Raw genomic sequence first — 26,424 nt, 5'->3', positions numbered from 1 at the left:
ATGAGCTGTAAGTCATAATCATCAAAAGTATGATAAATCAAGGCTTGAACTATCTCACTTTGCATGTAATGAGTCTATCTCATATATTAGTTTCACCTTTTAAGTTGCATTACTGAAATAAATGAACTTTTGCACGATATTCTAATTTTTCGAGTTTCACCTATATATGGCCCTCATGATGATGAACTCCTATAAATCTCCAAATAACTTGTGGATCTAGTGATAAAGCAAGAAGTGATTAAAAGAAAACATTTGTGAACACCTCTCTGTTGGTCATTTTTACCAGAACAACAGATATTGCTCCTTGATAAACTGCCAAATAAAGAATACCTTTGTGATAAACTGCATCAGAAATAATTTTGGGAAGAGAATGACAAAATTGTTTCAGTCTCCTTCCACCCAACCCTGGGTGATGAATAACAAAAGATCTAGTTTTATGTCCTTCAATTTAAATCATAATAATGGATCTTCTTCATTCACAAAATAGGAATTAGGTATTTTCAGAAAATGTACATATTATTTTTAATTTTCATATTTCTCCTCATATTTTCCCTACAATCACAAATATCTAATGTTATTTCACTTGTATCAACATTTTACCTTTATATAAAAGAAAAAATAGGTGCAACCTATTGTAATAAATGGCAAGTAATTGAATAGGTGATATTTTGGCATTCTCTAATCATGTGCCTTCCAGGTGTGTTAGAACTACTACTTTCAATGCTGCTTTGACATTCCAACGTATCTAATTGGGAAAGACTATTATTTCAGTGAGTTTTGCAGGACAATAGTTTTGGGTCCTCTGCTTGTAACATATTTGGCTTAAATTCAATCCACTGTGCAATTCTCCATGCTCAGATTAGATGTGGACTTTTTTTCGAACAGCAGCAACTGAGGCAAATGACAATTCTCTCTGGTAGAAGATGAAAGCTTTTAGATACAGAAGAGGGGGCAAAACAAAAACATCCAGAAATTTGTTCTGAGTTCACTTTAAGTACCTTTGTTGATTCTACAAATGGTACCAAATATGACTTTGGTACTGCAGACTTTACATCCGTTTCCATCATGAGCCAAAAACATCATTCTTAAACTTGGAGTCTCTGATGGTTCTGAACACTGAAACTTATTTATTCAGCTACAACTGTACCTTTATCTATGAAAAACAAAGCAAATCGAAACATCCTTATGTTGAAACAAAGAAGAAATGACTAGAAAGCAATCTAGATTTAGACCACTCAAATATGCTGAACAATGATAAGTGGCATAGTAGCTGTAAATTAAGACATTCTCATTTCTTAATTCACCATACAATTACCACCTAATACAATCACTAACCAAATAACATTATGTCAGGGCCATGTTTTCATGAACAAGCCACTTAACATTAAACTTTTGGCATGGCGGTGATGAAAAAAAGTAGTATTTGCAAACACAACTGTCAATTTTAATCAGAGAGAAATATTCAATAAAAACAAGGTTGCACTGAAAAGGAATGAAAGGGAGGGTTTAAAGTGTTTATTTTATAAAATAAATACTGTCAAATATATTAACCGTAGTCATCTGACCATCAAAATCTTGTTTCTGAAGTGCCACGCTTTAAATTGTTACTCAAAAATTCATCATGCTCAAAACTCAAATTATTGTGAGATCTGGAAATCATCAACAGTTTTTCTTTATTAGTAAAGTCCTTCTTCGCTGTAGCTGGTGGTACGAGAAGCCTGTCCATAGGATCTTCCTTATTTTCTAGCTTCATATAACCTTTGCTGTTACTCCGGTCCAGTCGTGGCCAGCTTGGATGTTTTCTTTGTTCAGCTTGGACAGTGAGAGTAGAAGGACCCCTATCCAAGTCTAGGGACTTTGAATGTGAAGACAAGAGATGCAAAGAGGTGTTGGACCCAAACTGTTTTCTGGCTGCACCAGGTGATAAGAGCTGTCCAGTGCTGGCTCCGAGAGTCATTGAAGACTTGAACTGACTGAAGGAAGAGTCTCCATATAAATTGTTGCGTGGTAACAAAGCATTGGCAGATTTGTAGCTATCGCTGGTATTCATTAATGGGAGAGCTAAAGAATCCATGGACAAATTTCTAGGTCTGTCTCTACTCCTTGATGAATCCTCAGTGATGCTGTCAATACTTGGCTCATCAATAACACAGTTATTCAGTTTGATTACAGGTAATGTGAAAGCATTAATGGAAGATGACACAATTGATTTTGTTTCACACTTCAGAGAGCCACTGCTTCTTTCATCCCTGGCTTTCCCAGAGTGAGGGTAAAGGCCAAAGACTGAACCAGAGTGTTCCATCAGCAAAGGTGACATAAGATTTGGGATTGATTTCTTGGTCTCATTTCCAGCAAATTCATCTTCTTCATCATTGCTAACCATGTGGAAGTTGCTTGCAAAGCTTGAGAAAGGAGCAATTGTATTTGCAGCCAGCCGTGATGCACAAGAGCTTCCACCATGCTTGATTTCATTCTCTCCTGCTAAACCGGTAAAGGCACCGTTCAGCTGCCTTTGCTCACTGATTCTCAGAGCATGGATGTCAATTACAGTGGAATAGATGTCCCTCATGTGTATAATTTTTGTCTCCTTGTCCCGGTTTTCATGGAGCATGGCATTTGCACAAATAAAAATAAATATTCCAATCCCCATAGTGAAAGGCCCCAGCATTTTCATTTTATCGGAATGTAAATGCCGCTCAACGAAGCGCATAATAAATCCATCTCCTTTTCCTATTAACCGAGTCTCATTTAGTGACAAGCTGTCTTCAGGCTCTAGGAATGAGTCTTTTGGGGGCCAGTAACCAAGAATAGCCATAGCAATTCCCAGGAAGGAAATCATAACTCCCAGGACAAGGAAGAACCCTGATGGGGAATATAGCCGGATTTTGCCTCGGACTACAACCACATCTGTCCTTGGCCGACGCTTGACTGGCTTCTGTTCCTCAGGAGCTGGTGATGTTGCGCGATTCAGATGGTGTTGGGACCTGGAAGAATCTTGCCTTTTTAAGGCAGCCAGTCCTGTTATGACTCCCCCGGTAGCTATCATGATTTTCTATTTTGATCTGAAATTGAAAGCAAAAACAAAAGACTTCAAAAAAGTTACCACAGGCACTAAATATGAAGCATTCAGTACTTCTAACCCTTCAAAACTGTGTAACTCTAACCTGTAATTTAGTACACTCAGAACTCTTCATAATACAAAGGCTGAGTGTTTCACATAATATATGCTGAATATATATTACGAAACTGCCTTATGTAATTATAAAAAAATATTTTAGTTGTAAATCAATACAGGTAGTTCTCAATTTACCACCACAATTGAGCTCAAAATTTATGTTGCCAAGTGAGAAATTTGTTAAGTGAATTTTGCCCCATTTTACTACTTTTCTTGCCATATTTGTTAAGTGACTAACTGCAATTGTTGCATGGTTGTTAAATGAATCTGGTTTTCCCATTGACTTTGCTGGTCAAAAGGTCACAAAAAGGGATCATATGACTCTGGGACACCGCAACCATCATAAATGTGAGTCAGTTGTCAAGCATCCGAATGTAAATCATCATGTGACCATGGGGATGCTACACTGGGCATAAGTGTGAAAAATAGTCAATAGGTAACTTTTTTCAGACCCATTATAACTTTGAATCATCGCTAAATGTTGCAAGTCGAGGACTACCTGTACATAGACTTCCAGCAGAACAAAGAAGCAACAAGAATGTACTTAATAAATGAAATGCCATGTCAGTAGTAAAATATCTTATCTAGCAAAATCAGTAACAAAGAAGAATATGGACTTTAGATGCCAGTCCAGAAAAGAGTTGTAATACTATTTCTTGGTTATTTTGTAAGATCCAAGTTATTAAAATACTCAAGACATTAACTGTAGGATCATATAGTGCAGGCATTGCTTCATACAAGTTCCTGATTTACCTAACAGATGGATGAAACTGTGACTTCACCAATGCCTGAGATGGAAAAAGTGGCATCTAGATTCAAGATTGCCTTTGAGACATCAGAATAAATTTATTTTAGAACAAAATCATTTTTTTTATCTTTCAATTTGTATTTTACAATAGCATTTTCATGGTAGATTTCATGAATCTAGGCATTGTGCTATTTAAAGTTAGGAAATAGGTTTTTATGAGCATTGGAAAATCACTAGGAAGTCTCTATTTCATTCGAGATGAGACTACATAGGTATAGCAGTAGTACAAAATCAGTTGATGTTCTTTTCTCTTCAGGGATTATTTGCACAAGTAATTTAAGCCTATCCTTCTCACCCAGCAAGGAACAGAAACTTATTAAGAATTGACTTAGGACTGCCAAGCCATTCCAGTAAACAGTGGCTAATTAATCCAATTAAGAAGCAGAACCAAGAAGCAGAAGCTGCTTTAAAGAAAAAAGCAACACAATATCTCTAACTAAAGAGCTACTTGGAAAAAGTGGCATCTACATTGGAAGAAAAAGCATAATAGCATTTCAGAAATTCATGTCGGATAACTTGATATTGCATGAGGTTTAAGACCGATACAAATCAAGACTGAAGGAAGCAAAAACAACACTCCAGAATATGAAGCTATCTGGGTTCTTTGTAAAAATTTTCACCGTGATGAAAGGAGTAGGGGGAAACTAACCATTTTAAATTACACAACAGTCCAAGCCCAAACTTTATCCTTTTAAAAAGCAAAGAAGATTTAGCCACTGAAGCTATAAGCATGTCAGATGGCATGGGGCTGATATAATAGACTGAAATGAAAGCACGCTTCAATGATTTATACTGAAGTGAGTGAAAAATGAAAATAGGAACTACCCAATTTGCAAGGGAATGTAAAAATAGAAAAAGACAGTGAGCAGTTGGCATGTTTGGGAAAAGATTTCTATGCTGAAACAACTTTTCCAAAACTTGAAACTCTTATCTCTTTGCATAGACATTTATTATATGAAGTACAAAGAGCAGATGAGCTGTGAATTCATAAGATGGGCTGGGTTCTATGAAGTAAATAGCAGGTTGCGGCTCAAAGGACTTTAAAGAAAACACTAATGCTGCCTGGAGCAAGCACTGCAGATGCTTAGCAACAAGAGAACACCAACACAGAGCCTACAGGCCTCTTGGTAGGCCTGGTGGTACAGCAGGTTGCCATGACAGCAGTAGCACAAGAAGAAGAGGTAGGTATACTACTGTTGGCCAGCCTCACAGCAGGGGCACAGAATCAGAACTTGGCATATCTGCTACAGATTTACTGAGACTAAAAACAGAGCTAAGAGTGACACAAATAATCCTAGCACTGCATGGATTCAGGCCAATTCACACTTTAAGTGTGTCACTATACATCAGGACTGATTACAATCCACACACATATATATGTAAGGATGGTGATAAATGATTTGAACCTTTGAAAAGGCAAAGACTTTCCTGACAGGCCACACATTTTACACAGAGAAGACTTGGCAGCTCCAGATGACAGTGGAAAATCCTGTCTCAAAGCTGAGGGAGATGCCACCAGCCAGTGTTTATAACACTGGGTTAGATAGATCAGTAATCTGACACACTGTTCCTAAATTCTGAAGACATTTGATGGGTCCTTTCTTTGGTCAAGTCATTCCCACATCTAGTCTGCAGAACCCTCGATGGCCAATAGATGGGAGCAAAGAGTTAAGACTTTTCTATGTCTTTGCTGCCATTTCATGGTCATCTGGGATTACTTCACCCAAGATATGGCCTTGTCACGCCAAAACATAAACCCAAAAACCTAAATGTGCATCTCTGACTGAATTCTCCTATGACAAAATCTCATGCTAATCCAGTATTGAATTACTGGATGAAAGATGTCTAATTGAGTCATTCAAAGTAGATTCTTAATTTGCTCTGTCTACAACCAGCCACAATGAATAAGACCATGTGTACATACCAAACACACAGGAAGCATTGACACAGGTTAAATTTGTGTGGTATCAGTTCAATGATTACAATACAGGGAAAATCTAAATGCAAGCTATAAGTAAGTCTTGATCCCAATGTATCCAGACCAAGGGCTGCAAGGGAGGCTAAATCCTATATATATATGTTTAGTTTAAAAAAGACAAGGCTAAAGGGAGATGTGATATCAGTTTTTTAATACATGACGAGATGTCACAGGGGAAATAGTATGGATTTGTTTTACAAAGCAACTGATAAATGGAAGCTCTACAGTAAGAGATTCAAAACTTGAAATAAGAAAGAATTTCCTGTCTGTGAAAGCTGCTAAGCAATGGAACAACTTGCCTCCTAAAGTTATAGATGCTCCATTAGTTAATGTTTTCAAGGAAAGATTGGATAGCCATTTGTCCAGGATGATATGAGCATCCTGCATTGGGCAATGTAGTCAATGAAATGCAACAGAAAAAAGAAGAACGTTATGATGCCATGACCTACTGTTCTTTGTATTACGTAGTGACACCAAGGAAGGAAAGAAGGAAGAAAGGAAAGAGATGGTGAAATTATGGTTTTTAATTGGAGGACAGTAATTTGAGGAAAGCTATTACAATGATAGTCTTATTTCACATCTATGCTAATACTGGAGGGATCATACTTGGTTCATTGGAGACCAATTTTTATGGGGCAGCCTTGACCCGCAGCATGAGGGCATCCCATCTCTTTTCAGTCCAATGAGATCACATTATTTCAACTCCAATTTATCTATGCCCAATATAGAAATTCTTATTCCCATAGCTGAATAAGATGAAAAGGAAATGATTGCCAAAATTCATTAGCAGAAAGGTGTTCCTGAAAAGAAACAACTTTCTCCTCCCCTTCCCTCTTTCTTGTATCTAACTGAAAAAGATGAATCTCAGGATAAACAAATCTCAAGAAAACCATTTTCTCTGTGGGAAAACACATTTGAATTGAAAAACTGTGTAATATTATTTTACCCTCTCTTTTCTCTGCATGTTAGACTATCACACAGGGTCAGGAGAAGTTGTGGCTCTATATTTCCCTTGGGCCCAGCCAGCACAGTCAATTGCCCAGAATTATTCTAATATATTCTATATCCCATGTATATAAACATTAGCAATTTCTCCTCATTTTCTTTTATTTTGATAATTTTAATTTTAGAGTGAAAGAGGGAGACCATGAGTTGTATTCATTCTTTGAGCACAAACTACCTTGTGTGAATTGGGGCGAATCACACTTTCAGTCCTAGGAAGAAGGCAGTGTCAAATCACTTTTGAACATCTTGCCAAGAAAATTGAAGGGACTAGTCCAGGCAGTTATCTAGAGCCAATGCTGACTTGAAGGTACTCACAAAGAGCAAAAACTATAATATTCCATCAAAAATACTTTAAGAGCAGGTTAGGAAAGTAAGAAATGTGTGACTATGTGCATGCTCAGCACAAGCATTGTTATAATAAGGAATCTTAATATGAATGCCTGCCCTGAAAAAATAATCCTTCCTTGCTAGCTAAAGTATTGGATAACTAAAAGGCTTGGGCACCTGTAATTGGTTGACAGATGATACATCAGATGAGCAAACTTGAGCTGAACATTCTGCTAAGAAGTCCTTCCCTGGCTGCCACTGATGATAGCCAACTGCTGGTGACATTCTATTGTTAGGGCTGATTGAAAATATATTGAAGGAGACCAAACTATATAAGCTTGACCCATGACACCTTCTCCTTTTCAACTGTGGCATGTACAATATTACCCTTTTGAAATCATACAAGCCATTGTTGTTCATTTTCTACTTCCTAACTCCTGCCACCCTCATTCTTGATGTACTTACCAAAACACAGGAACTATTAAAAGACTGTCCTTTCAAACATCATTTCTCTTCAGAACCATCTGTGGTGGCAACTGCATCTTGTTGCCTGTAGACAGTTGCTCATCTCTATCCAGCAGTTATCTGTAAATGGAACACAAATACATATATAAAAAGGACAACCATTTGTAAGAAGCACAAGCTCTACTGTGGATTGCCCTAAGCTCCTTAAATCATGACACTTCTTTCTATTTTGAGATAAATCTCTCCCCCCCTCCTGATTTCCACATCCCAATCTAGTACATATGCTTTTACTGCAATAAAAATCACAACAATAAATTAAAAAGGGAAGTGGGGGTAGGAAATAGTACTCAAAGGCTGAGAACACATTTTCATCCATCATGCCTTTATAAACTAGTTAGATTAATCAGAACACCACATTTATCTTCCTTAAATAAGATTAGCAGAAGAATATTCCTTAAAACCCACCTGCCTTTTAATTTTCTAAGAGTATAATTACTTTTTTCTTATTCTAAAAAGCATTTCAAGTTTCAAGAGGTACAGCATTCACAGCAAATCAGCTGAGGAGAAGCAAAGAGGCAAAGAGAATAACACAATACAGTAGCTTAAAGGCAATTATAATTGCTCTTTTCCCAAGCAGGAACGCCAGTGCCAAAAGATATGAACAGTGTACAATACCAAGCTTTTTAGGAATATGGATGTGAATATTATTACAGCAGTTTAACAAAATTAAAGGTCAAATGTACTTCTAAGCATAAATTCCCTATTTGGGTGCTCTTTAACACTTCCCATCTCAAGATTCCCCCCTCCCCCTTTTCTTTCTTCTACATAACAGATTTGCTAAGACTGATGTACAATTGAAATCAGAGTCTTTCCTTTTGGGACTGATGAATAAACAGCTGAGGAAAAAAAATCATGGAACTTTGTTTTATATATATGATAACTGCAGTGAGATTATTAAATGCTCAAAAGTGGAAAGGTCCAGTACTGCCCAAAATGGAGGAATGGCTGATGAAGATGATGGGACACGCAGAGATGACTAAATTGACTTCTTTGATTAAAGAAAAGACAACTTCTTCATTTGCTGCTGACCGGAAACGCCTTAAGGACTTTTGTATGAAAGAGGGGGGGAAATGAGCTTTTGGTTTGTCGTTTGATGATTAGAAGACATAAATAATAGAAAAAGGAAGAGGTTTTTTTTGTAACCACAGAGTAAGAAATAATTTTGTAATCATACTTATAGTACATTTGCTACAAAGGAAATCAGAAAGCTTTTCTGTTTCTTTTTATCTTGTCTTTTTTGCCCTTTTTCTTTTCTCCCTTTCCCTTTAATTTCTTTACTTCGCATTAGTTTTTGTTAGTTTTTAACCTTCTTTTAAATTTTTTTAATAAAATGTGTAAAAATAAACAACACATTTGCAAAGACAAATAAATCCTTTGCCTTTGTTAGATAGGCATACCTTTAGAGCAATACAAATACTTTTAGATGGTAGGTTGAAGTCAGATCTAGCCCAAGGAAACTATGTGTTATATATGGTTATCAAAATCAAATGATGCTGTGTACCTCAGCAATCATTAACTATTCTTTTTCTAATTCTACTGTTATTCACTAAATCCCATTGAATGATTAGTCTGCATAATTAAAACTCATCATTTACATTGTTCAGGGCTTCCCCTCTCTTTTATTGTCTTCTTTCAACCTCAATTGTTAATCCCACGATAATCTATCATCTACTGTATAATAAACTTGTCATCACCGGCTCAACATTTGTATGGAGGAGACATATCTAATGCTAATACCCTAATGCATGTATCATGTTTGCTAGATAGAGACAGAAATTTCAGCCTTTCCAATGTAATATCTTACAGATGCTTTGGACAATAGCTACTTTCATTCTGAATGCGAGGACTGCCAAATTATGGATTTATAATATGACACACTTGTAAATTGGAAAAAAAATTGTGTACGTTTCCAACTATTAGGAAATACAGATGTTCAGGGAGGCAAAAAGGTAAAATGGAAAAATGTAGAAAGAGTGCCATAATTACATATAAAATTACATATATTCCTTTTTCTAAGGATTGAACATGTCACACACGATTCCTATTTTTGTTTTTATTATTCTCAGATTAATTTTAACATGTGGTTTATGTTGAAAGCTGATGATTCTTTAAGGTTAGAGTATGGGTGAATTGAGATTTGAGTGGATACTCAAGATTGCAAATATACCAGTACTTGTTCCTTTTAAATTAAACAAATAATCCATGAATTTAAATAGTAAAAGCACATTGGTCAAACTGTGCATTATTACATTCTATTGTTCATTATCTATCATGAAATGAAAAGTTTATTTAATCCAACTTTCTGTTGCCACATAAGTGACCAGTGGATGCTAGTAGAAATACACACTTCTACTAGTATTTCTATGCAAGCAGTGCTAAAGGACATTATCTAATGCCATCAAGACAACTAAATGATAGCCTTTTCCTCTGTGTTTATCTTAATCCCTATCAGTTTCAGCAAAATCTACACTCTGAGTGATATGCTGTGTGAAAGTCTTCTTTTTCTTTGTCTCTAATCATTTTTCCAATCAACTTAATTAGAAGATGGCTATGGGAATCAAGGGCATCACTGTGATTCCCCAATTACAGGTAGTCCTCAACTTACAACCACAATTGAGACTAAAATTTATGTTGCTAAGCAAGACAGTTAAGTCAATTTTGTCCCATTTTATGACTTTTCATGACACAGTTATTTAGCAAATCCCTGCAATTCTTAAATTAGTAACTCGGTTGTTAAGTGAATCTGGCTTCCCCACTGATTTTGCTTTGTTGGAAGGTTGCAAAAGGGGATCACATGACCCCGAGACACCTCAACGGTAATAAATACATGCCAGTTGCCAAGCATCCCAATTTTGATAACGTGACCATAGGGATACTGCAAAGGTCGTTAAGTGTGAAAAATGGTGATAAGTCATTTTTTTCAGTGCCGTTGTAACTTTCAATGGTTGCTAAATAAGCTCTTGTAAGACTGTCTATACTTTTTCAAGGTTCTCTTTTGCTATCCAAGATGTGAAGCATGCAAAACTTGTAGTGTAACCTTTGATACAGGCTTATGGCTTTAAAAACTCTCCAGAAAAAACTAAGAAAAAAAGAGCAATCCTGCTCCCCCACTACTCATGTGGCCCTTAAGTCTTCCAAGATGTATTACATGTAACTGTTGGAAGGTTTTACTCTTGAGTTTGAAAACTTCAGTTTGACAGTTTCATTTTCAACAGATCAAGAAGGCTCAAATGATTACAACATCAAGGAAAATCCAGGAGAAAATTTTGCTTTAATAAATCCCTCCGTAAGGATTCTGCTTTATTCCATAAGGAGAAATTATTTCAACTTTGAGGGCTGCAAATAAATGCCAAACTAGATATCAGGGAATGCTGATACTTACATAAACTATCTGGAGATTGTCAAGAGTGGTAAGGGAACAAAACACTTACTCCCAGGCTACAAAGAAGCCCTTGAAGAGCTACAGATGACTTTTGTGATACAAATTATCGATTTCTAATCTAAATTATTTTAAGTTGTTCTAGGGGTCTCTTTTGGTAGATGATGGGGCCTGGACAATGAACTAAAATTAATTTAATTTCACTTATTAAATATCATAAAAAAAGAAATAAAATTAACCTAATTACTTTCTAGTCAGGTTTGTGTGTGTGCATGTGTAATTTATTTATTTATATCCTGCCTTATTATTTTTACAAATAACTCAAGGCAGCAAGCATATCCTTCCTTCTCCTATTTTTTCCTACAACAACAACAACCTTGTGAGGTGGCTTGAGTTGAGAGAGAATGACTGGCTCATGGTCACCCAGCTGGCTTTCATGACCAAGGTGGGACTAGAACTCATGGCTTCCCACTTTCTAGCCTGCCTTAACCACTAAACAATTTATCCTCTTTCCTATTAATTACAACAAATTAAAAGCCAATATTCAAAAAGTACCAGTCCCCTAAGTTATCTAGGAGAGTATTCAAATTTTTTTGACTATTTTATGCAATCCTGGGCTTCAGGTTTTATATATCTAATCTGTCCTTTAAATTCACCACTTAAACTTTCCCTCACAGAAGAGTATGAGGCTTACAGAATCAACCCTTTCCCCCCCTACAAGCTTCAAGGCATGCAATCAGAAATAAATCAGCAGATTTGAAATCATGGTTTAAAATGGATCTAAGTGTAAATATTAAGGCCGCATGCAAGTTGAAATGAGTTGGATTTTCTTCAAGTAAAACTTTCATTGGACAGAACTGCACAACTAATTTTATTTATAAGTAAGTCCTGTTGTACATTTATTTCCATTGGTTTTCACAAACCACTAAGAAAAGCCTCAAGCCAAATTGATTTGTTCAGGGAAGAAACATTGAAACACTACTGTGAAATACCAATTGTCTCTTACCCTGCACACCATCAGGTCACAGATTCATTTTCAAATGTCCAAAACTGTAATATGCATCAAACAAACAACCCCTCAAAAAAAAATTATATTTCTGCAAAGAGCAATATGGTGCTCTGTTTCTTTTTTATTTTCAAAGCAATTTTCTGAGGCAATATTTTCAATAACGTAACTTATGTTTACAGTGGTGATTTTGACTGACTTCAAAGTCACGAATTGATTTTGGCAAGCAGTGCTCATAAGAAAAATGTTGTGGCCAAATCAGACATGCTTTTGCTGATATCATAGATGTTAAACTATATTGCCTGTGCTGTCTGAATAAGCAAGTCCTGTTTCTGGAAATGTAACCAGACAAGAGAAAAGCTTTCCTGCTGGTTGCTTTGAATACATTCCTCTACTGCTTTTTGCTCTTGAAGAAGTTCTAAGTGAGAAGCACTGAAGCAGGCATGCACTTTCACATCTCTTTAATCTTCCCTCCCTGCAAATAAGTGAAACTCTTCTCAAAAGGCAGAAAAATAGATCCTTTCAGCTCTTAAACCTTTTTCTCCATCAAGAGTTCCAAAGTAAAGCATATTGAACTGGATATTGAAAGGATTATACATAAACCCTGCACTCCCCATCTATATGTTAAATTATATCCATTTTTTAAAACGTAAAGTGTCCTCATAGAACCTACTGTCCTAGTAGCTTCAGTATTTTAGTATTATTCAGTATTATACTGTATTTTCCAAAGAAAAATAAATATACTAGAAGTAAAAGAGTGGAAAACTGTGTCAAGAAATGCAGAAATAGAATGCAACTTTCTGTTGTATTACTACTTTAAAGTTGCAGGATTGATTTAATCGAAGCCAATTGAGACATTAGAATAGTGTTTCTCGACCTTGGCAAATTTTAAGATGCATGGACTTTAACTCCCAGAATTTTGGGAGAATGCTGGTTCTGGAATTCTGGCTCTGGAAATCCACACTTCTTAAGATTTGAAAAAACATTGCATTATAAGAAACTCATTCCCCCACTCTCTCTCCCTGCCATTTCTACATCTGCATACACTGCATGTTTCTGTAGCAATATTTGAATGTGGGAGACTTTAAAATGTTGCCCATTGTGAAATTAGCAGCTTCAGAAGTGTTATCAGTTCAGAAGCTTGTAGTAAGAACAATCTGAAAATGTAAACTTATGCTATTTTATGTAAGGACAAGGTAGCCTGAGGAAAAGCAAGTATTTTGAAAAAGATTTTGCTCTGTAACTAACTGCTTTGATGATACCACTGTTAAGTCTTGAAACATGTAGTTGAATTATCACTGGGCAGCTATTTGCCTACCACAAGTCTGATACAGTACCCATTTTTAGAAGCTTTTGCAACAGCCCTTTTCCAACTTCATGCTCTAAATAAATTAATTGGCATGTGTGGTCTAGGTATCTTTTTTATAGATACATACTATGATATTCTTGTCTTTTTTGGCACACGATATAAGCAGAACTATTATGTGTGTGTGTGTGTGTGTGTGTGTGTGTGTGTGTGTGTGTGTGTGTGTATCTCTACCTTCCACCCACAAGTTCTCTAATATGTAACAAATATATCTAATGTATAAAGAATTGCCTCAAACTGCAAGAAGGGCTGCATATAAATTTAATAAATAAATAAACAAATAATAAAAAACAGTCAAATGAAGCTTTATTTTACTATTTAATGAAAATAATCTAGAGCATGGCCAGGTGACAGAAAGGTAGCTTTTTCCCCGTCTCTTCACTGCAATCTAGTGGTTGTCCGGATTTTGGAAGCTTAAAACTAGTAACCATAACTATATAAACAGGACAGAGCCTAGCTTTATTATGCACCCTTTACAAAAACAACAGCTGAGATAATATGGCAGATCTTTTAATAAGCCTTGTAACCACAGGCCCTTGCTGGATTATTATGGAACATTAATGCTTTAAAACTGTCAGCCAACTGATGCATTTTCCACCAGGCAAAGGTTAATGTTTGCCATGTATAAATTAGATCTATATGTATTATTAATTTTGATGATCTCTACATTTTCAAGAAAAGTTGTCAGCAGGGCAGGAGGGACGATGAAACATACTGTAACATGGCAGCATAGCATGTCCCCCAATCAACCTTCTGAATATTATTTATCTCTTTATTAAAATGTAATGGCATTCAAGGATGAATTTAAACTGAGCACATCTGCAAATAGTTTGGCATGAAATCCACTGCCTTGTTAAGGGCCATATCTTCTGTCTGAACATCTGCTGTGGTGGGAAGAAGAATAGCACACCAAATATGGAGCCAAATATTTTCTTATGAAACACTTGCCACAATAAAGATTTTAATAACAGATAAAAAAAAGTAATATGTGCAGCTGCACTGCTTTTCTGCAACAGTTGTCAAATAACAATTTTCATCTTGTTTACAGGGATGGCAATACCAGTTTGTGCCAAGGACCCTTTGTGTTTATTCCCTTTTGGAGTAAGCAATGATATGCAAAGCATAGAGAATAGGCCAGGGAAATTAAATACATGAGATAAGAAAAGAGCTGAAGAAGCTTCTTGGATGAGAAGCGAAAGGTCTTCAAAGAAAAACCAGAAAGTCAAGTTGCTTCTTGGAAAAGCATCTTTGATACATTTCTTTAAGTATCCTCTGCTCACTCCATTTACTTGCATATTTCTCCTGATATACCAACCACTCACTTCCATCTAATAAGGTAGGGGCAAAATTTATTTATTGCGATGGCCACTTCTCTTGACAAACATTAATTCCACACAACTGACCACTAGGACATAAGAATGTCTTAAGAATAAATGAGAACAATATTTTTAAGAACCATAACTTATTTATACTATTTGGTATTACATATTTTAAAACAGGTAGCACCTAAAAGCCATTCAGAACAAGACAAATGGGTATACATGATACCCATCTCCCACCAACACCAATCAACTAAATTGCTCAGTGACACACCTCTAAAAAGTTTGATGATTCAACGTAATGCAAACCGGCCATGTTAAGATATGGGTACATATATGGAATAAAGTGCATCCCTGGATTATTTGCATTTTATAACATTGGTCCATTGTAGTTTATAGGAAACTGAATAAATTGATAAAAACTGACAAAACAAATAAAACAAAACAGATGAATTTGAATGGTTTTATTATCGTGAATAATGAAGCTGCAAGCAGTTTTTGATCATATAAATTCTTGCAGAATAGATGGGATTCTACTGAAATAAATAGTAGAAACCTACCTGTTATAAATTATTATAAAGTAATGGGTGGAAACTTATCAAAGAGAGATCCAACCTAGAACTAAGGAGAAATTTCCTGACAGCAAGAACAATTAATCAGTGGGACTTGACTCCAGAAATTGTGTGAACTCCATCACTGGAGGTTTTTAAGAAGAGATTGAATAGATGTTTGTCCAGAATGGTATAAGGCAGTGGTGGCTAACCTTTTTGCCATTGCGTGCCAGGAGGGGGGGCAGGGGAGGTTCACATGCATGTGTGCCCACACCCATAATTCTATGCGTCCTCTCTAGGAGTCTCTGGAGGCTGGGGACAGCAAAAAATGTCACTTCCTGTTCCACCGGGAGTTGGAAAATGGGCCCTTTCAGGCCTCCGGAGGGCCTCCGAGGGAGTGGGGAAGGATGTTTTCACCCTCCGCAGATGCATAGAGAGGATCTGCCAGGTAAGAAAGACAAACGGCTCTTCCCCACCCCACCCCACCCCACCCAGGCTCTACGGAGGCAGGAAACAGCCCATTTCCCTACTTCTGGTGGGCCCAGAAGGCCCAAAAATCAGCTGGCCAGCGCACACATGTGCACCAGAGCTGAGCTGGCTTGCCCACTGATATGGCTATGTGTGCCACCTGTGGCACGCATGCCATAGGTTCGCCATTACGGGTATAAGGTCTCCTGCTTGGGCAGAAGGGTTGAACTAGAAGACTTCAAGACTTCCAAGGTCCCTTCCTGTTGTGGCCCGCCAGCGGCCTGCGCGGATCGTGGCTGATCCCGACGAAGAGGAGGCTGGTGTGGTATCGCGCCAGCAGTCTGTGCAGCCAGCGCTCGTGTCGGACAACAAGGAGGCTGAAGAGGATGTGGTGCCAGAGGCAGAGACTCAGCCAGGGCCTTCAGAACCTCCAGAGGTTCCTTCAAGTGGAGAGAGCAAAGTGGAGGAGCCTCTCCTCAATGCTCGAGCACGCAGGGCTGCCAAAAGGCAGGAGTGGCTACTCAGGAGGAGAAGGTCTACTCGAGAGTAGGGCTTGAGGATAATTGGCCACTCCCTTAGCCTATTTAATTTGCACGCAGCTAGTGCTTTCTTGCTGGAAACAACTCGTATTTATTATCAGAGTATTTTGGTTTATCGTATCTTGTTTTCTGGGCTGGTTGCCAACCTTTGCCAGTCTTGTTTATTCTTGCTACTTAATAAATTTGATAAGGACCGTTGGTGTGTGTCAATATCCTCAGAAATCCGGAGCTGGGGCAGAACACTTCCCTGTTATCCTGTATTCTGTAAACAAGGATTTTATGCAAGTTTGGTAACTTCTGAAGTTCTTATAGTCCTACATTAGAGTTTAGTTACTTTGGCTGCCTGCAGTTAAGTGTTCTAAACAGAGTGCTACATGGTTAATGAAAATATAATATTGTTCTTACTTATCTCTTAACACTTGCAACACTGTTATTTTTTTTAGCACCCATTGCGCTCTCTCCATTATGATCCCTGAGGAATCATTTTCTCCATATTCATGATTTTTTTGCCTTTTCTCTCTGCTTCTCAAGAATGTCAAGTCTTGCACAATCTTTCATTAAACAAGACAGTATCTATTTTGCTGTAGGCAGGGCTCTGAACATAGGCAGGCAATTTTTGCTCGGAGGAAGATGCACAGCAACAAAATCTAATCATTAATCTTTTCACTGGCCTTTGTGCTCTGCACCGAATACATCCCTAAAAATAAATGCTAAGTAAACCAACTGTAAAGAAGCAGTAATTCTGGTCCTTTAAATTTCAGCAAACGGGATTTTCTTCCATTTATGTTTAACATACTCTTGAGTAGAGATTATTGGGTAGTAAAAATAATAAAAGAATTAGTGTGTGCACAAAATCAAAATAAATAATTAGGTGCTCTTTCACATTAAGCATGTAGAGCCTTATGCATTTAGCTGTTTGCATTTGTGAAATGTGGTTTCCAAAATTGCCAACAACTGGGCAGCTGTGGTAGCAGGGATGGTACAGAAGGTATGTTATAGAGGCAGGCTGATTTAACATGGCAGAAGGTTTCTAATTCATGGCAGCTACCCATCCTTACATCACTACCATCATTTCATTCCTAAAGCTGCCAACCAGATGCTTCTGAAACTCTTGTGAACATATTCCTGTTTGCCCTCAATGCAGGCTTGTCATTAAGGGGTTGCCTGGTTACCACAAGTGAGTAGAAAATGCCCCTAGGGTATCCTGGTTTAAAGCTAATTGCCCAGCTGTAAAATTAACCCTTTTTATTATAAACATTAACAACATCATAATTTTAAAATTGTCAGTTCAGTGTTGTTAGATTTTCAGCAGTTACTCAACTATGAACTATGATGCTAGTATCAGCCCTCTCGGATTATTGCTGACTATTAATCTGATACCCTTTCTTTCCCTTCTGGACCAATAAATTAAGGCAATAATAACCAAAGAATGCAAGTTTTTTTCCCTTTGGGAGGAGCGATTGTACCCTTCTAGTTACCTTTTCCTTGTCCTAAGGCTGCCACAAAGAAAGTAATTAGAGTGAACACTAATAGCTATTCCCTTTGCTGCACCTATCTTAAGAGAAAATAACCTGGAAACAGCTTGGACATGTTTTCTTAGGTTTACTGAAGCCTGAATATTGTTCTTTGTTGAATTAACTGATGTACAGAGAATAAGTTTTTTCATCTGGTGAGCAGATTATGAAATCTGCCCAAGTCTAATTTAAATGAAATCTCATAGTTACATGCTGAAAAGCAACAAAACCATTAACTGAATCACAAAACAAAAGCCTGCAAGTCTAAAGGACTGACATCTGCGCTTGTATGTTTTGCAGGTTCTTTCTGAAATAAATTTTTACTCTGCCTGTGGCACATTCTGGTCTACAGTAAACAGAAACACAAACGGAACTTTTAGTCATTTTGGAAAAATAAATTACGGTTCTTGTATTTTTCCAGAATCCTTGCCAAGTCTAAGCAAATGGCCAGACCAACATTTAAGCAGACAAAAGCTTTGAGAAAGCACAAAAAGAATGGCTCCTAGAATTTTCTCTTTCACAAAAGGAAACTTAATTAAAAGGAAACTTAAAGGTTATCTAGTAGTTCAACTACTGGTTGATACAAGAAATCCGCTCTCTAAGAGATAAACCATACACGGACTCCTTGATTCTTCTACTTTATCCTAAAGAAGGTGTTTGCTGTTATAAACTGCCCACAATCACTCAGGTGAGATGGTGGTATATAAATGTAATTTAATTAATTAATCAATGCCTCCTCTCAAAATATAAAACATATAACATGCAATATATAACATTTTTGTTGATACATCTTTTTCTTACGTTTTTTGAAAATGTCTACAACAGGTTGCTCCAGACCAAATTTTGTAGAAGACCATAATTACAGTCAGAAGAAGAAAGATAGGAGAAGATAATTGGAACAGAATTGGAATGATACAGTACAGTTGGCTGATGACGAGCGGGGGCTTTCAAATGCCAAATTCCAGAAGGACGTGAATGAGTTACAAAAGACTAGGGCTGAAACATCCCCAGTGCACTCAGCCACCTGCTCCATTCACAATGCTTGTCCATCATTGGCAGAAATGTGAAGTGAATGGCTATTATCTGAAGATGTAAATAGTTCATCTCAAGGATTATTTTCCTGTTTCATTTATTAAAGCATCTTTAAAGTTCCATTAAAGTCACTCTATGTTTTCTCTCCTTTTAATGTAGTCTTTTCTTGCTCTGCTTGAGCACTGTCTGGTCTGTGGAAAGCCTACGGAAGATTAAAGAAACAATTTGGAAAACATCACCCACATGCTAATTTTTTAGTTACTGGGGAAAAACACTCAACTCTTTTTGCATAAAAACATCATCAACAAAAAGAAACCTCTGATTTATGGTTTTGATGATTAGACAAAATAGATTATAGAAAGAAGAGTACCATAATGTAACTTTAGAGAGAGAGGTCAAATATATTTGTACTTATAACTGCTGTGGAGAATATCCAAAGCCACTTCTTTGCATCTTCCTTTTCTATTTTTATCTTTTTTTATTTCCTTGCACTTTTTCCCTTTTGAGTACTTTGTTTTTCTTTTCCTTCCTTACTGTTTACTAGTTTGTGTTAGCTTTTATCTTATTTAAAAGTTTTAATAAAAATTACAACTTAAAAAAAACAGAAGCAGTTGTCCTGTTCAGGATGTAGTCATGAAGAGACTCAAAAGTTTTCACCTAACAATCTGAATGGTAAGATGGACTGCAGGGATAAAAGTAAAATGGTTACTAAAATGTCTGTAAGTTTATCTCTTTCAACAAATCTTGTAAAAGTCAACACTGTGGGAATCTTGTCTTTGACAAGTGGGCAAAAATAGCCTAACAGCTACATTCTCTGCAAGTGTCTTTATCAATACGTCATATCATGTCTTTCAATTATCTTCATTTTTCGGAGCAATTGTTCCTTTATACATATTTCTTTTCATCTACAGCCCTTTTCAACTAAACAGTCCAGCAAATGTCCGTTTTCACACTTCCTGTTGCTGTAACCCCTTATGCTTCTGTGGCACTCTTATAATTTAATTCTTTTCACTCTGGAAAGCTAAGCCATTCTGTTTGGAATCCATTGTATTCATATATATATATTATCTGAATATATATGCACACACACACACACACATGGGTATTTTACACAAAAAATTATTATAGATTGCCTTTGTTTAGCAGCTGTCTCATTTTGTGACCAGTGCATGGTGGTCACAAATGGTGGTTATGATGATGATGAAAAAGAAACTTTATAACCAATCCTTCCATTTACAACCTTCCCAGGTCTGTAAAGCAAAGGAAAGCTGACATAAGAGCATAAACACAATCTCAGTTTCACTTATCAATCACTTCACTTAATGACCGAATTGCTAATCCCAATTGTGATCACTTAATAATAACAACAACAACAACAACAACAATTTTATTTCTATACCGCCCTTCTCCCAATGGACTCAGGCGGTGTACAGCCTATTAAAAACACAAAAATATACAGAAATCAATTAAAAATAATTAAAATTATTAAATAATTTCGGCCCAAATTAAAACCCAAAAATTTAAAACACCCAATTTAAAATCATTTACATTGATAGCCCGGCCTGACGGAACAGCAGGGTCTTGAGGGCACAGCGAAATACACGGAGGCCGGAGATCTTGTGCAATTCCGGGGGCAGTTCATTCCACAGGGCAGGAGCTCCTACAGAGAAGGCCCTCCCGCTGGGTGTCGCCAGTTGACATACCTTGGCTGATGATACCCTGAGGAGCTCCTCTACTGGTGGCAGAACTAACTGTATTGCTAATTCTTCTGTATCTCCAAAAACAATATAAGACCAATGGTTAGGCCTACCAGAAAGGTAAATGACCGATCTGTGATGGGATGTAGGAAGGATTGTGTCGGACCCAATGAAGCAGGAAGCAAACCCAAGGTCGGTGGGGACACGGTGGGGTAGGATTGGGGGTTTATAGATGGAGAGGCAGTATAGCATCCCTGTGATCATAAGTACAGGTGGATTGCCAAATGCTCAGATTTTGTTCAAGTCCCTGCAGAGACTCTGCAGGGACTATAACTTTGGGCAAGTTCAGCATTGTCATAATTTCAAACAGTCGCTGAGTAAGTGGTCATTAATCAAGGACTACCTATATGTTATCTTCACCCTGTGGTTACAGTCTTTACAAATGGGTTTGCTTTTCAACTCATCAAGCTGCATTGTGGCACCTGGCAAGGATGACCTTTGTCTTCTTTAATCTTTCATTGAATTCTTGAGCCCTTGACTTCATTATTTTAATTGCATGCTGGCATTTGATACTAAATATAAATTATTGCTATATACAGAAATCATCTGTGTGAGTGAGCATGGGGTTTGTTCCCTGTGTCTATGCAGCAGCATGCCATGCCAGTTTTGATGGGGTGTTATTTGCTCCTTGGTGGTTCCTTGAATAATGCTTTCTGCCTGATGGTTTGTCTGGTGTTTGTCCCTGCTTATCTGTATATGGGCTGCTGGAGGGAATGAGATAAAGCATAATTGCACGCCATTCAAAAGAGACAATAAAAAACCTAGGAAGGAAACAAAAAGACTACAACAGGTCCTCATTCACACTGATGATGTTGCCTAGTTGAGTAATGAAATGTCTGGAAACAAACATCCAACCTCAGAGAGCACCAAACATAATCAGATGCACTTTGGGCCAGTCTTCCCCTCTTGCAAGCAAGGAGTATGTGATCCCCTTTCTGTGCTTGAATAAAGAAATTTTAAGCAATGGCAGTTTCTAAGTTCCAGCTATAAATGACTGTTTGATTCTCTCTGTATTCCCCAGATATTCCTGGGCCCTATTTACCTTTATGAATAACATACATACATACCCTTCATCAAGCCAAGTAACATTGTGAGAGCACAACCTGAAAACAGTGTTCAAAATGCTTCTGGAATATGTTAAAACTTTTGGAAGACATACTGCCCTGCTTCACAAAAACTGCACCAATTCCCCCTTAAGCATTTTAAGATAATATAACCATTGTGAACACTCTGCCAGGAAAGAGAGATGTGCTCCATTTAGAAATCTGCACAATTCGAACAAGATAGAGTGAAAAGAGATGAGACCCCAATTATTTCCCTGAAGAAAGTCTGGATGTATGCACCTCACGCTTTCATGCCCTGGAATAATGAAGGCAACGGTTATCATCGCAATACTGTAATGTATCACTTTCTTCCCATCTTTAAATGCTTCCTGCTGAGATTTTTTTTAGAAGTATTTTTTTCTGAGATTAGTCCCATCTTAATTTATCACCTTATCCTCATTTTTCCCCATTTACTTTTCTTTTGCCAAGTTTCTGAATGGTGGGGGCAGCTGAGTCGCATGAAGGCATTCTCAAGCATGTTACCTCCAGATGTGTTGAACATCAGCTCCAATAATTCCCAGTCAAAATGATTAAAACCTATGCAGGAATCATAGCATTTTAAGTTCAAAGCCAGCATGGAAAGAGTAACTTAAAACTTTTGCTTGAAGAACATCTTTTAAATGTAGGATGGGGGCGGGGGGCATAGTTTACTGGTGTCCTATTTTTTAATTTTCCTTTGTTTCAATGAAGGGCTGTAAAGCACTGTAAAGCCCTATATAAGTCTAAGTGATATTGCTATGGTGCCTTGAAATTATATAAGGGAAAAAATGCAATATACTTTTGAATTGTTCTTTCTTCTCATATATTGAATTATCATTTCTTTCTCCACCAGTTTTACCAACAGTTTGCATCTGCATATGTACAGACTTACAGAGAAATGGCTGATACGGTGAAGCCTAACACAGGTTATATCTTTCCTTCCTTCCATAGGCAGTTATTTATCCCACCATAGTACCAGGCAGCATTATGGGAATGAATGCCATTTTTTTTTCTTTTAAAGATTCTTTTTCATAAGTATCTGTAAAATAAATGAGCAGAAGCAGCGAATCGAAATCAAAATTTTGTTTTATTGATCTTTCCTACCTGAAACTCTTATGAAAGCATGAACATTTTCTACCATATTTTCTCATGTTCATCTATGTGTGCCTAACCCACCCACGATTGCCGTTATGAGGAAAATAGGAGAAGGAGGGAGTATTAAGTATATTGTTTATAAAAATAAATAATAATAATAAAGTCAGGATAAACAAACGAACAAACAAATCCAGCCCAGAATTAGTATAGCAGCTAATTCCAATGTTCCCACTAGTTTCACTGGGAATAAAATTCTGTCCTATTTTGTGAAGATCAAGTGGGCTACAGAATCTGACTCAACAGCTATATCCTGTATCCAATGAGTGGAATAATGCTGCTTTCTCCCCATTCAGTTACAATTGCTTAGAGGATTTCATTTTTTCCCCTGAACACATGAATGGTTTTGAAGGTCTTTGTCAATATAATGTGAAATTGAGTCATTTGTTTTACCTATACCATATACAAACATACAAACACATACAGGGATGAATATGCACAATCAATGAACATTATCAATAACTCAACTGTGAAAAGAAAATCACATTTATTCAGCAACAGGAGCAATCAAATAGTTATTCTACTGCTACCTGAAAATTGTACTGCTATCTGAAAATTGTTTAGCAAAAAAAAAAAAGCTATACAATCTTTCCATATCACCAAAAAGGGAGATAATGGAGTGATGTTTAGTGAGAATTGAATTTGTATCATTGTAAAGACCGTTCTATTGTAAAATGTCTTAGAAATAAATAATTCAATCAAAATAAATTTAATATTTTAATTACCTTCTATATTATTTTACTGAATTCAAAATTGATGATCTAAGATATGCTTAGCTTGAATTGGTTTAGCTCTTTTTCTCAACTTCTATATTTTCTCCAGCATTATTTAATATTGGGGAGGGGGTAAATAAAATCATTTTTGTTGGCTGGTGCATTCAAACAATTAAAATAATTATAAACAAATGCATTATTCAATCATATGTATAATCCAGCATGGTCTCCCATGAATTATGATAATTTTTAAGGTTTTTTTTAATCCACACTATTTGAAGGAAGGGGGCAAGTAGAACCTGGAGTCACCTATATATCAAGGCTACCAATTCTATATTTGCCCTCTCAAAAAAAATTTCCACTGTGTTCATCTCTAAATAACCTTAAAAAATTATGGTTAAAACCTAAAAACACAAAGGGAAAAGAGGAGGATTACAGATGATGGAGGATAAGTCTTATCCTCCATCATAATACATAATTATATTTCTTTGGATTTGAAAAGTAAGTTTCTGGCCCTAAAGAATGTTAACTAAAATCTAAGCATAGTTGCATGGCATAAATGTCTAATCTAGGGAAGGTGGAGTCTAACAAATAAAAGGACTAAAGGTGACATGATAGTCTTCCAATATTTGAGGGACTGTCACAAAGAGAAGGGGTTAATCTATTTTCCAAAGCACCTGAGACAAGACAAGTAGTGGATGGAAGCTTAACAAAGATAGATTCAATGTAGAATTGAGAAATTTCCTATCAGTGAAAACAATTAATCAGTGGAATGGCCTGCCTTCAGAAGTTGTGGATGCTCCATCACTGGAGGTTTTTAAGAAGATATTGAACAGCCATTTGTCTGGAATGGTATAGGGTAGTGATGGCTAACCTTTCTGCCATCACGTGCCAGGAAGGGGGGGCAGGGGAGGTTTGCGTGCACACAGGCTGCCCACACCCATAATTCTATTCACCCCGCGCATACGCGCGCGACCCCCCCCCCTCTTGGCATGTTTTTCTTTCTCACCTGGCTCCAGATCCTCTCTATGCATCTGGGGAGGGCGAAAACAGTCTTCCCCACCCCCTTGGAGGCCCTCCAGAGGCCCAAAACAATCCATTTCCCAACTTCCAGTTGGATAGGAAGTGATGTTTTTTGCTGTCCCCATCCTCCTCGGAGCTAAGCTGGCGTGCCAGGCGACATGGCTCCATGTGCCAACTGTGGCACGCGTGCCATAGGTTTGCCATCACGGATATAGGGTCTCCTGCTTGATCAGGGAGTTGGACTTGAAGACCTCCAAGATCCCTTCCAACTGTGTTATTCTATATTCTGTAAATGAGACCACATCTGGGAATATTTTAATGAAACTCATGCATTTGTAAAATATACCAGTAGCAGTATTCGAAAGGTGCATCAAAGAAATAAAACCACTTGGTTCTCATATAAAGTCAAGATTATGTGAACTATTCCTGGTTTAAAAGCTCAGAGCCATTGTGGGGCAGTGGTTAGAATGTAGTACTGCAGAGCTAACTCACTGCTCACTCCAGGAGTTTGATTCTGAATGGCTCAAGATTGATTCAGCCTTTCATCATTCTAAAGTCGGTAAAATGAGGACCCAGATTGTTGCGGGCTATATGTTAACTCTGTAAACCGCTTAGAGAGGGCTGTAAAGCACTACAAAGTGGTATATAAGTCAATATGCTATTGCTATTATGCCATCATGCTGACTTTTTTTTTTTTTTTACCTTCAGGTCTTCTCTACTTTTGAACAAGCTGTTCAAGTTACTAGAAAAAAGTGTCATATAAAGGTGGCTCAAGCACTTATAATTATTAACAAACCATGTTTCTGGGACAAAAGCAACCATGTTGCTTCTGTATATTACACTGAACCGATTACATTGCTGCCTGAAACAAAATTCAAATAATGCAATTACTAATAGAAAAAATGCCTTTCCATGAGAATAATAGCTACGATTAAGTGGAAGTTGAAAATTTGGATTCTACAATCTATGACTAACTAATGAATTTCCTTATTTGAATAATGGATCAACTCCCACAATTAATATAGTGAGGATTGACATTATAAGAGAACTGATCGCTTTCTCTAATTCGTTTGCGTTGACACACATGAATATAAAACTTACATTAAGTTTGCTTGTATTGAAACTTTTAAAGAACTATGATATAAACAAGCAAGGAAAATTGGTTCTTTAATTAATCTAAATCTTAACAGAGTTGTTGAGGAACTGGTAAAACTGCAATGCTTTACAGTTTGAAGGGGAATGGTTCGATTTGAAAGCAAATATATATCTGTCAAGGCCAGGAATAGTGGAAACTCTGAAGGGGAAAAAAAATTAAAAGATCCCATTCTTCTGGTAACCCTAACCAACTTCAGACGGAATGTGATTTCTCTAGGAATCATTAAATTATGATAATCTTTTTTTTTTTAGCTAACCCAATATTAATTCAAGGAATTATTTGCCACACACCATGAAATATTCTTGCAGAATATTCTGGCTCTTTGACAAACTTTCTTTTCCTTGCATTATTCAAATTAGCTCTGGATCATTAGTTTCTGGTTAGAAGTCCATGGCTCCTGGCAATTTAAACCATGAAACTTGAAAAATTACTGAATTTAAAAAGTAATAACATTTCCACCTTGTGTTTCTCAGTTATTTGGAGCTATAGTTACTGAATCTCACCAGATCTGGCCACTAAAATTTCAGGGCAAATGAATAATAGACATGA

General features: G+C 37.0%; 1 protein-coding gene across 3 annotated transcripts in view; it reads right to left on the bottom strand.

The window, feature by feature from the left end:
- Positions 1 to 1,422: 1,422 nt before the first annotated feature.
- Positions 1,423 to 26,424, bottom strand: part of TMEM200A (transmembrane protein 200A) — a 42,719-nt gene continuing 17,717 nt past the window's right edge. For all 3 annotated transcript variants that reach the window (XM_034418792.3, XM_034418791.3, XM_034418790.3), the window contains exons 3-4: positions 7,759 to 7,878; positions 1,423 to 3,062 (exon numbers count right to left, since the gene is read on the bottom strand). In XM_034418792.3, the coding sequence (XP_034274683.2) occupies positions 1,568 to 3,046 (1,479 nt within the window). In that variant the 5' untranslated portion in view covers positions 3,047 to 3,062; positions 7,759 to 7,878 and the 3' untranslated portion in view covers positions 1,423 to 1,567. The remainder of the gene's footprint in view (positions 3,063 to 7,758; positions 7,879 to 26,424) is intronic.

This window comes from Pantherophis guttatus, chromosome 1 (assembly GCF_059756535.1).
Source record: "Pantherophis guttatus breed Tessera chromosome 1, ASM5975653v1, whole genome shotgun sequence".
NCBI lineage: Eukaryota > Metazoa > Chordata > Lepidosauria > Squamata > Colubridae > Pantherophis > Pantherophis guttatus.
The sequence above is the reverse complement of the archived record's forward strand: the minus strand, read 5'-3'. Positions and strand labels throughout refer to the sequence as shown.